Source organism: Pongo pygmaeus, chromosome 1 (assembly GCF_028885625.2).
Source record: "Pongo pygmaeus isolate AG05252 chromosome 1, NHGRI_mPonPyg2-v2.0_pri, whole genome shotgun sequence".
Taxonomy (NCBI): domain Eukaryota; kingdom Metazoa; phylum Chordata; class Mammalia; order Primates; family Hominidae; genus Pongo; species Pongo pygmaeus.
The window spans coordinates 167,659,483-167,671,851 of NC_072373.2; the positions used below are offsets into that span (position 1 = coordinate 167,659,483).

Below are 12,369 nucleotides of genomic sequence, written 5' to 3' on the forward strand. Positions count from 1 at the left end.
AAGTGTTGGGATTACACATGTAAGGCACCATGCTCGACCTTCTGTTTTATATAATTAATCAGAGGAAGCCTTACTGATAAGGTGATTTTGAGCAGAGACCTGAAGGAAGTGAGCCCTGTGAATACCTGGGGGAAGAATGTTATTAGGCAGAGGGAAGAGCAATACATGCTAAGGCTCTGCATTGAAAGCATGCTAGAAATGTTCAAGGAACAAAGAGTTAAGAGGACAGTGTGGCTGGAACCGTAAATGAGAGTGAGAATGCCAAGAAACAAGTCAGAAAAATGGTGATGTGTGTGGGGTTGAGTGGGTAATTATTAGAGCCTTATCATAGCAACTGACTAGAGGACAGGATGACATAGAAGAGAGTATTTGCTTTCTTGAATTTCGTATTGTCAATTTTTTTAGGATAGAATTCAGTAACATTCTGATTTATCAGAGCAGCTTACGTATGCAGCTTTACAAATTAAGACACTTGAAACATTCCATTAAAGATTAAGATATCTGCTTCTAAGTAATAACTTTCATGTTACTATATTGAGTGTCTTTAGTTCTTTCAGAGAAAATACTTTCTTTTGCGATTATGCAGTGATGTTACTATCATGTAATTGCTATTTTAATAGCTTTAGCAACAAGACTGGATGTGAGTAATTCATATCAAATGTGATGCTTTACTATCTCATGAATTGGGTGATAGCAAGAACTATACCATCTTGTGAACATTATTGTTTTGCTTCAACTAAAATATTCCTTCAGTTTGGCTCTATGAAGTGTTGAATCACAAGCAATAATTGCTTTGTGATCAGCTCATATTTGATGTTCTTGGGTATTAGGTTGTTATTGGATTGTTAAGAAAGAAGCTTGCACTAATTTCAGAGTTGTTTTTAGCTAACTGTGCATATATGTAATGTTAATATATATGTACACAGTGATGGTGTAGGTTTTGCTGTTTTTGATTTTACAAGTCCGCAGCTTTAGGTTAAGATCTTTTATAGATAACGAAAGATAGCAAAAAATTTCTTGGCTACTTGAAATTTTAAGATTCATTGCTTTATATGTATATAACCTTTTAAAATTTATATTATTCTTAATTCAGTGTATATTTTCTATTTCTCATTTTATTCTTTAACCCAAGTTACTGGCTTCCCAAGTTTTCTTTTTACTGACCAATTATCTGAATTGAAAGTACAGCTTAATTTATTATATACACATGATTGGCATGGAAAGAAGGAAAATATGATTTGCTTTTGGAAACTCGTACTCTACTCCTTAGCTGGGTTAAAGGAACATTGAATGGAAGTTTTCTTTAACCTAAATTGCTAGAATAGATTCTTATTACATAAAGAAATAATGCAGAAAACACTTGGCTTATTACATAATGATGCCCAAAAAGTGAAAAAATTCCTAAATTTGATAGTTGATATTTATTTAACTTTTTTTCTTTAATAGATATCATAAATTGGGAACAGGATTTAATCCCAATACATTAGATAAACAGAAAGAAAGGCAAAAAGGTTTGCCAAAACAAGTTTTTGAATCTGATGAAGCTCCAGATGGCAACAGCTACCAGGATGATCAAGTAATACTTTTATTCTTAAATAACTATAAGAAGTTATTTTAAAACAGTTGTCAATTTATTAATATATTTATATTTAATGTTTTGCATGACAGGATGACCTTAAAAGACGTTCAATGTCAATAGATGATACCCCAAGGGGTAGCTGGGCTTGTAGTATCTTTGACTTGAAAAATTCACTTCCTGATGCTTTGCTTCCCAATTTACTTGATCGAACTCCAAATGAAGAAATAGACCGCCAGAATGATGACCAAAGGAAATCAAACCGTCACAAAGAACTTTTTGCTTTGCATCCATCACCAGATGAGGTATAGATGTTTGCATATAAAGAAGCAAATGATTATTAAAATTGATCTTTGGGGATTATGATTGATGAATGGTATTTATTACAAAATGTAGGGGATAAAGCAACTGAAACAGCTGTAATTTTTATAAATGAATACATTTTATACTAGTGAATTTACTATTCTTAATGAGTAACTTATAATCAAATGACTTCTGTCTGTGGATAAATAGGTCATTCTTTTCTATGTTCTATTGTGAAGACTAAAAGTATTAAGTAAGTATTAAGTAAAGTAAGTTCTTAAAAAAATAAAATTAAAGAGTTGGAATATGATAAGCATATTCATTTTGGTGTTGCTTTTCAATTTGTAGGAAGAACCAATAGAACGGCTTAGTGTTCCTGATGTACCCAAAGAACATTTTGGTCAAAGACTTCTTGTAAAATGCTTATCACTCAAGTGAGTATTTATTTCTTTTACTTACAACTTTTATTTTCCAGGATAAAATTTTAGTACTGGTGTAACAAAATCTGAATAGATTTTATAGGTGAATTTGTGTTCTTTTGAGAAGTATTGTTCTACATGTCATTTTAAATACTATTCAGTATTCAAACGTATGTATGAAGCTGAGCCTACTGTGCTAAGCCTAACGTATTTATGAAGCTAAGCCTACTGTGTAGCAAACATAAAGTCAACTTTTAAATTCTGTATATCATTTTAAGTGCTATTCAGCATTCAAACCTATGTATGAAGCTAATCCTGCTGTTCTAAGCCTAAGATATATATGAAGCTGTCTGCCATATAACAAATATAAAATCAAAGAGTTGATTTTACAGTAGGCTTTGATTTTTGAAGATTTTGAAATATGTATTTTTTCCTTCTTTAAAAAACTTAGATCTGATTTCTGCTAACATCATTGAGGTGTTATATTTACATTCTGCTTTACAAAGTGCTTTCTCTTATTTCATGCTGTCATGTTAATATTATGTTTAATTATTCGTTCTGACTTAAGAAAAAAGTTTCAATTCATAGAGCTTTCTGAAACAAGCAACTCATAGGGACAGACCATGTCTATATATAATTCTGGCAGTTTCTTTCCTTGAAAGCTAAGGCTTTGTATATTTAGTTAGATTTATTCAGAAACATGTTAGATAGATTAAGTGCATTGAATCTTTTGAATAACAGGACACCTAACATCAGTTCTTACTTATAATCTTATTTTGTTTTTTAACAGCTTTATTGTGATCTAATTTATATATCATAAAATTAACCCTTTTAAAGTATACAAGTTAGTGGTATATATTCACAGAATTGCACAGCTGCCATTACTGTCTAACTTGAGAACATACTCATTACCGCAGGAAGAAACTCCATACCTGTATCAGTCTGCTCAGGCTGCTATAACAAAATACCATAGAATGCGTAGCTGACACAATAGAAATTTATTTCTCAGAGTTGTAGAGGCTAGAAGTCAAAGATCAGGGTGCCAGTGGGTTGGTTTCTCATGAGGCATCTCTCCCTGGCTTGCGGATGGCTGCTGCTTGCTGCATTCTCGCATGGCCTTTCTTCTGTGTGTACACAGAAAGAGAGAGGTCCCTGGTATCTCTTCCTCTTCTTATAAGGATACCAGTTCCATGGAATTAGTGCCCCACTCTTAGGACCTCATTTAACCTTAATAAGCCCTTTAAGGGCTTATTTCCAATTACAGTCACATTGGGGGTTAGGGCTGTAACATATGAATTTTGGGGGATGATACATTTCATACCATAAAAATACCTGTTAGTAGTCACTCCCTGTTCTCTCTTTTCCTCAGCCCCTGACAATCACTAATTTTCTTTCTGTCTCTATGAGCTTACCCATTCTGATTATTTCATGTAAGTGGAATTATATGTGGCCATTTGTGTCTGGTTTCTTCATACAGCATAATGTTTTCAATGTTCATCTATGTTATAGCATATATGACTAGTTTTTTTTTTTTTTTTTTGTTTTTTTTTTTTTTTGAGACAGAGTCTCACTCTGTTGCCCAGGCTGGAGTGCAGTGTTGCGATCTCGGCTTACTGCAACCTCCGCCTCCCGGGTTCAAGCGATTCTCCTGCCTCAGCCTCCCGAGTAGCTGGGAATACAGGTGCATGTCACCACGCCTGGCTAATTTTTTGTATTTTTAGTAGAGATGAGGTTTCACCATGTTGACTAGGATGGTCTCGATCTCCTGATCTCGTGTTCTGCCTGCCTCAGCCTCCCAAAGTGCTGGGATTACAGGTGTGAGCCACCACGCCCAGCCGAGTAGTTCATTTTTTTTTTATATAACTGAACAATATTCCACTGTGTGGATACACCACATTTTGTTAATCCATTTATCAGTCAGGGAGCATTTGGATTGTTTCTACTTTAAAAAGAAAAATAGCTTTACTGAGGTATAATTCATGTATTATGTGGTTCTCTCAGTGTATATTCAGTGTACAATTCACCAGTGAATTCACCCAGTTCACCAAGCATACAATTCAGTGGATTTCAGTATATTCTTAGATCTGTGCAACTATTATTACAATAAATTTTAGAGTTCTTTCATCATCCCAAAAAGAAGTCTCATATTTGTTAGTAATAACTCCCTGTTTTCCTCAACTCCTCCATCCGTAGGCAACCACTGTCCTACTTTCTGTCTCTACAGATTTGCTTATTCTGATTATTTCCTGTAAATGGAATCACGCAATATGTGGTCCTTTTTGTTTTTTTTTTAAACTTAGTTTTCATAGTGTTTTTAAGGTTTGTGCTGTAGCATGTGTCAGTACTAACATTTCTTTTCATTGCTGAGTGATATTCCATTGATGCATATGCCACATTCTGTTTATCTATTAATCAGTAATGATTGCTTCCACTTTTTGGCTGTTACAAATTAAGTTCATAATTTGTATATAGGTTTTTGTGGGACATGTGTTTTCATTTCTCTTGGGTATATACCTAGGATAGGAATTATGGTTAGTACAGTAACTCCATGTTTAACTTTTGGAGGAATTATCCAGACTGTTTTCCAAAGCAGCTGCACCATTTTACATTACCACTAGCAAGTTAGGATGATTCTAATTTCTTCACTTTTTCACCAATATTTGTTATTATCTGTTTTTTTTTTATCATAACCATTCTAGTGGGTGTAAAGTGGTGTGTCATTGTAGCTTTACTTATGATCTTCTTGATAAAAGTTACAAGTTTGTTATTTCTCTCTTAGAGAAATAAAATATAGAATTTTTTTTTGTACAACTATTTTCTTTAACTTTTGTTTGTCTCTCATTAAAAATTCTAAAGTAATAATTCTATACATCTGATTTGTCTATGATAAGAAAAGTCCAGGTTTAAAGTGAGGAAGAACTTGAGGTCACGGAAGTTCAGAAACAGTCAGAAATGATAGCTTTACTTTAGCTAATTATAGAAACTGATGTATTTTTGAAAATCATTTCTTTTACATTTTGTTCCCTAAAAACAGCCTTCCTTTATCCTGGATGAGAACATTATTTCTACTATTAAGAAGACTATTAGTCAGTAACATAGTGATTTATACATTCAGGGGAATATCTTCTAAGCATGGTCAAGTTGATATGAATTTAGCCAAGAAATGCTAAGAAATCATAATTTCCCAGGAGTAAGTGTTCTGTAGCTAATTTTACATTAGGGCTATTGCTCATCCTGGTTTTAATGGGCTACAAGGGAAAGAGCTTGGCACGCAGGGAGGATGGAAACGCTCCTGCATTAATGCCTAACACCAGATTTCGTGAGAGTAATATTAGAAATAGTGATATTTGTTTGCTGCAACTTCGGCTCTGGCAGGGAAAAGTCAGACAGGAAACAGGAAAAAATAAAAAGAGAAAACTCTTGAGAATTCCAGGTCATAAGCTTACCTACTATATGTGTGGCTCAAAAAATTCCAAGGCAAAAGTTTAGTTTAAAGTGGTTCTAGATTGCAGTGGCCCTAGGTACCTGGCAGAAGCACACATCAATTGTTTTTAGAGGAATTCACTTTAAAAATCTAGGCCTCAAAGTATTTCTACAGGTAAAGTTTCAGCTCCAGTCGTAAATCAACAAACATGGCAAAACAAACTGCAGACCTGAAGAGGACTACCAGTCAGATTTAGAATATAAGTACTTTTAATATATTTAAGTAAATAATTATTTTAAAATATTATAAAGGAACAAGAGACTCTCAGAATTGACCAGGAAGATTTTAAAAAGATTAATTTGATCTTTTTCAAGATTTTATAATTAAAATTATAAATCCATTTAGGTGGGCTCAACATAGATTAGATAAAACTGAAGACTGAATAAGTGAACTTGATGATAAAACGGAACAAATTTATACAAAATGTACACAAAGATGTAAATAGATGGAAAATAAAGTAATATCAACAAAAAGTCTAATTTGAATTCTAGAATGGAAATAACTTAGGGAAGAAGAGAACAATCATTGAAGAGATAATGGCTGAGAATTGTTCAGAATTTATGAAACATAGTAGTAACTCTCAATTCTGGATGTCTAGTAGGATCTAGGAAGAATAAATAAAAAGAAATACATATCCAGACTAAACTTAGCAAAAATGGAGAATACAAAACCAAGAAACTGTATTAAAAGCGGCCAGAGAGAAAAAGAGATCCTATGCGAAGAAATTACAATTAGCCTAACAGCTGATTTATCACAGCAGCAATGGAAGCCAGAAGATGTTGTTATCTTCAGTGTTGTTAAGAGAAAATAATTGTTGACCACAAATTTCATACCCAGTAAAATTACCTTTCAACAAACACATTCTTGAAGCAGTTAGTTTTTGCTGCACTGTAAACCACTTTAAGATGTAATATTTTAAAACAAATGTTCAGTATTTCTTATAATTCTGTGGGTTATCTGGGTAGTTCTTGTAGTCTGGGCCAATTTGGTTGGGACTGGATGATCTATAAAGGAGTTGTGCATGTCTGGTAGTTGGCAGGCAGGTTGGTCTAGGAGTCTCTCGTTTATATATTTAGCAGTTGGCTTAATGTCAACTGGGAAAGTAGCTATGCTTTTCCCATTGTCCAGTGGGCTGACCTGGGGTTGTTCATGTAGTGGTGGAAGGGTTTTCAGAAAAAGGAGAGTGGAAGCTGTAAGACCTCTTGTGGCCTTGGATTAAAACTCTTACAGCGTATCATTTATTGATCAAAACAAATCACAAGGCTAGCCTGAATTCAAGGTATGGAGAAATAGACTTGTCTTAATGGGAGGATCTGCAAAGAATTTGTGTTCATTTTTTTGAAATATGCAAATGATGAGGTAAATAACTTTTTATACTGATAAAAATTGTTAGTGTTTTCTACAACATTTTATCACTAAAAATGTAACTTCTAAAGGAATTACTTCAGGAAGAAAGATTTAGGTAGAACAAAGAAAGAAATTGAAAAACATAAAGATAAACCTGTGTTTGCTGTAATAGAGTCTAGTTTATGAGGTTAAAATAATTAAGATAGAACTAAAAATCAATAACAATGTATAAATTGGGGGTTGATTAGGGTTAAAACATTCTAAGATCTTATTGTTTGGGAGAATAATAAAGATATTGATATTTTAAAACTTAACTGTGTACTTTAAAAGTTCTTGAGTAACCATTAAAAAAATAGAAATGTAAATTATAGGCAAAGGAGAAAAACTGGCTTGAAAGTGGAACCGTAAGTCAGTCCAAGAGAAAGAAGTCAAGAATGGAAAAACACTTAGAAAAAGTAGAACAGACCAGGCATGGTGGCTCACGCCTATAATCTCAGCACTTTGGGAAGCTGAGGCGGGCAGATCACCTGAGGTCAGGAGTTCGAGACCAGCCTGGACAACATGGTAAAACCCATCTCCACTAAAAATACAAAAAATTAGCCGAGCATGGTGGCATGCATCTGTAATCCCAGCTACTCGGGAGGCTGAGGCAGGAGAATCGCTTGAACCCAGGAGGCGGAGGTTGCAGTGAGTAGAGATCACACCATTGCACTCTAGCCTGGGTGACAGCAAGACTCCATTTCAAAAAAAAAAAAAAAAAGAAAAAGTAAACAATAAAAATAAGCTGCTAGAAATGAATCCAAATATAAGTCTTAAGAATAAGTATAAATGGACTAAACTATCCATTTAAGAGACAGATTATTGGACTGCATTAAAAAAAAAACCCAGTTACATGTCTTTTAGTAAAGAACAGGCAATCCATGTAAAACATAAACACCCAGAAAGATTGAAAGTAAAAATATATATTAAGATATAATGGCAAATATTAACCAAACGAAAGCTGAGGGAACAATATTAACATCTTACAAAATTGACTTTAAGTCAAAACAGGGTCAACACGTATTGATAAAATGTTAAAAACTGTACTATAATTGTTTGTAAGCAAATGTGAAAACACACCCAATTTAGCCTTTCCCAGGTGGCTGCCAAAGTTGGGAGGGGGAAGGCCCTGGTGCATGAGGCTGAGGCCATCTCCGGGTTGCACAGCGGCCATTGTGGCCAAGCAGGTACTGCTGGGCTGGAAGGTGGTGATCATGTGTTGCGAGGGCATCCACATTTCTGGCAGTTTTTACAGAAACAAGTTAAAGTACCTGGCCTTCCTCTGCAAGTAGATGAACACCAATCCTTTCTGAGGCCCCTACCATTTCCAAGCCCCCAGCTACCTCTTTTGGTGGACCATGTGAAGCATGTTGCCCCACAAGACCAAGTGAGGCCAGGCTGCTTTGGACCACCTCAAGATGTTTGATGGGATCCCACTCCCCTGTGACAAAAAGTGGATGGTGGTTCCTGCTGCCCTCAAGGTTGTGTGCCTGAAGCCTGTGAGACAGTTTGCCTACCTGGGGTTCCTGGCTCCTGATGTTGGCTGGAAGTACCAGGCAGTGACAGCCACCTTGGAGGAGAAGAGAAAGGAGAAGGCTAAGATCCACTACTGGAAGAAAAGACAGCTCATGAGTCTATAGAAACAGGCCAAAAGAACATGGAGAAGAAAATTGACAAACACATAGAGGTCCTCAAGAGCCATGGACTCCTGGTCTGAGCCCAGTAAAGACTGTTTATTCCTCATGCTTGGCCTGGCCTGCCCTTCTTTCACTTCTGCCCTGGGATGTGGGGGACCCAGGAGGGCAGTCCAGGTGCCACAGGCAGCCTGGAATGTAGGAAGCTGGGGGCAAGGAACAGACCTTAGTCACTGCCTTTCTATAAGGTTACTTTAAGCCACTTTAAGAATTGTGCATACATAATTTGTCTATGACCTACTTGTTCATGAAAGAATTTTAGAAGATCAACAGTAGGAACAACCAGCTACTTTGGTTTCAGTAGTAGTAGCAAAAGGGAGCTGGAACACTATTTGGAGGGAAGCTCTACCTTGTGAATAGGGCATCTGTTTTAACTTCCCACCTGGTCATATGCTATACTCTGTAGCTGTTAGAATGTGAAACAACGCTTGGGGGACAGCATGAGTTTGCTGTTGTACAAAGGGTATTTATAGACACATAGACTGGGAACATGTGCGACCAAGAGGTTATAGGCGTTGCCCTTGCTCCTTCCCTGTATTTTGTGATCAGAATCAAATAAATTACTTTTAAAGGGAACAAATATGCACACACACACTTAATTTTTTCTTTCTGTTTTTTGAGACGGAGTCTTGCTTTGTTGCCAGGCTGGAGTGCAGTGGCAGAATCTCGGCTCACTGCAACCTCCGCCTCCCAGGTTCAAGTGATTCTCCTGCCTCAGCCTCCCTAGTAGCTGGGACTACAGGCGCCTGCCACCACGCCCGGCTAATTTTTTGTATTTTTAGTAGAGACGGGATTTCACCATGTTGGCCATGTTGGCCAGGATGGTCTCAGTCTCTTGATCTCGTGATCCACCCGCCTCGGCCTCCCAAAGTGCTGGGATTACAGGAGTGAGCCACCGTGCCTGGCCCACACACTTAATTTTTAAAAGGCCTAACAAATAAATAACATCTTATTAGTAATGTCTTACGGTAGGCCTTTGGTGATTAAAAAATGTTTTTTTCTTTCATCATTGTAAGTATTCTCAAAATTTTAAATAAGTGAGTATGTAGAGTGGTACATTTATAGTGAATAAAAAATACCTGTTTTGCAGTGTAATAGCCATTGAGTATTGCTTAGCAAGTAGCATTTCTTGAAACATGCCTATGTTTGATAGTATAGAAATAATGTGGCATACATTTTTTTTTGCAGTTGCTCAAATTGTGTACTGAATCCATGAGGAATATACTTTGTTTTTTTAAAAAAAGAAAATACATATACATTTTTGGCAGTATAAATTCTGGTTGAATTTATAAATTCTTGTCTACTTAAAGTAGAGCTCACTGGATTTGTGTTGGTTTCTTCAGTTTATTTTCTCCAGAGTTCCGTCCTTTGTTCATGATAGTAATAATATGGATCTTTAAATGCTGTTTAAGAATATTATAAAGTTATTGGCTGGGCCCGGTGGCACACGCTTATAATCCCAGCACTTTGGGAGGCCGAGGCCGGCGGATCACCAGGTCAGGAGATCGAGACCATCCTGGCTAACACGGTGAAACCTCTACTAAAAATACAAAAAATTAGCTGGGTGTGGTGGCGCGCGCCTGTAATCCCAGCTACTTGGGAGGCTGAGGCAGGAGAATGGCGTGAGCCCAGGAGGTGGAGCTTGCAGTGAGCCGAGATCAAGCTACTGCACTCCATCCTGGGGGACAGAGTGAGACTCCATCTCAAAAAAAAAAAAAAGAGTATTACAGAGTTTACACTAAGTTACACATTGGGACACTAATTTTCTTTCTTTTAAAAAATTAGAAATTGGATCTTGCTGTGTTTCCCAGGCTGGTCTTGAACTCCTGGCCTCAAGCGATCCTCCCACCTTGGCCTCTAATTTTCTGAATAAGTAAATTAGCATTTCACTTTGATTTGCTTTTGTTTATTTTTAGCTGAATCTACAATTTATATGAAAATACAAAGGGCCAAAAGAGGCAGGACAGTTTTGAAGAACTTTATTAAAAAAAACCCAACCAGATATCAAGACTAGTATGAAACCATGTAATTAAGACGGTATAGTATTGGTACATGATTAGACAACTAGAGTACTGGAATAGAGGAAAGAGAAAAGTCTGTACTTGATATATTCCCACTTTATATAAAGTAGTAATTTACAAACATGTAAATATTTTGCCAAATGAATGCTGTTAATATTATGTAAAATTATTTCATTAAACATTTATTACTTCAACTAAAAAAAAAAGGAGCTAAAAAAAGACCCACATGTTTATACATTTTTGATTTGTAATAACAGTGGACTTTTTTTATAGTATGGAAAGGGTAATCCTTTCAATAAATTGGCAGGACAGTTGGATATCTGTTTCTCCCCCCTGCTTTCCTCTCTTTGTGTCTACCTGTCTTGTCTATGTATGTGTTTCTCATATATATATATATATATATATATATATATATATATATATATATATATATATTTTGTATCATGTGAGGCAGTGGTCAAGTTTCCTATTTTCATATCTATATATATGAAAATATATATATTCATGAAAATATATATTCATGAAAAAATATATTCATATATATAGATATGAAAATAGGAAACTTGACCACCGCCTCACATGATACACAAAATTTTTTTTACAGATTGATAGTAGACATACATGTGAAGGACAAAATGGTAAAGTTTCCAGAAGATAATGTAGGGATATCTTTATGATCTTATAGAAAGAAAAATATTTCTTTGACATGACACAGAAAACACTACCCCAGAAGAAAACATTGACACATTTTACTTCATTAAAATGGACAACTTTTGTTCGTTGAAAGACACAAGAGAAGATAAATCATAGAGAAGGAGAAGGTAGTTCCAACACATATACTTGGCAGTGTGCTCATTTCTAGAATGCATAAAGAACAACAAATTGATGAGGAAAGAGTCAAACAATAAATAGAAAAATGGGCCAACTGAAAATATCCAAATGGTCAGTGAATATGTGCAAAGATTCCCATTAAAAATCCAGTGGGATACTGCTTATTTACTGGATTGGCCAAAATAAATGGACCGACAGTATAAAAAGGATGCAGAGTAGGTTTTGTAGAGGTTGACATGTGGACAGGATCACCAAGATCTCTTTTCATTTGACTTGTAGTTGGGTTTTACTAAGGGATGTATCAGCAGGAAGTTAGAGGATAGAAGAGAGTTCCCTGCTGAGTCACTTAGATCTGTTGCCTCTTTCTTTCCAAGGCCAGTTTCTGTGAAGGATCTTTGGTATAGCTATCCTTTCTAATTTTTGGTTATTACTTCCATGTTCTCTTTTAGGTCTGTGGTTGGTAATGACTCTTGCTTTTGCTAGCCCCAGGGAATGGCACTCTCTGTAGTTGTTTCCTCAAGATTCTGTCCAAATCCTTGTAAATGTCCCTTTATTAAACTCTCACCCTAATGTAAATATGTTGTGTATTTTCTACAAGGTCCTCAATTCTCTTTTAATACAAAAATATGCAATGTGGAGCAGGGTTATTACAATG

At 35.7% G+C, this 12,369-nt stretch overlaps 1 protein-coding gene and 1 pseudogene across 11 annotated transcripts in view; both read left to right on the forward strand.

The window, feature by feature from the left end:
* DOCK7 (dedicator of cytokinesis 7) overlaps positions 1 to 12,369 on the forward strand; it is a 240,872-nt gene that overhangs the window by 39,921 nt on the left and 188,582 nt on the right. For all 11 annotated transcript variants that reach the window (XM_054484551.2, XM_054484560.2, XM_063654806.1 and 8 more), the window contains 3 exons: positions 1,447 to 1,576; positions 1,669 to 1,881; positions 2,228 to 2,313. In XM_054484551.2, the coding sequence (XP_054340526.1) occupies positions 1,447 to 1,576; positions 1,669 to 1,881; positions 2,228 to 2,313 (429 nt within the window). The remainder of the gene's footprint in view (positions 1 to 1,446; positions 1,577 to 1,668; positions 1,882 to 2,227; positions 2,314 to 12,369) is intronic.
* Positions 8,408 to 9,013, forward strand: LOC129034862 (large ribosomal subunit protein uL13-like; annotated as a pseudogene).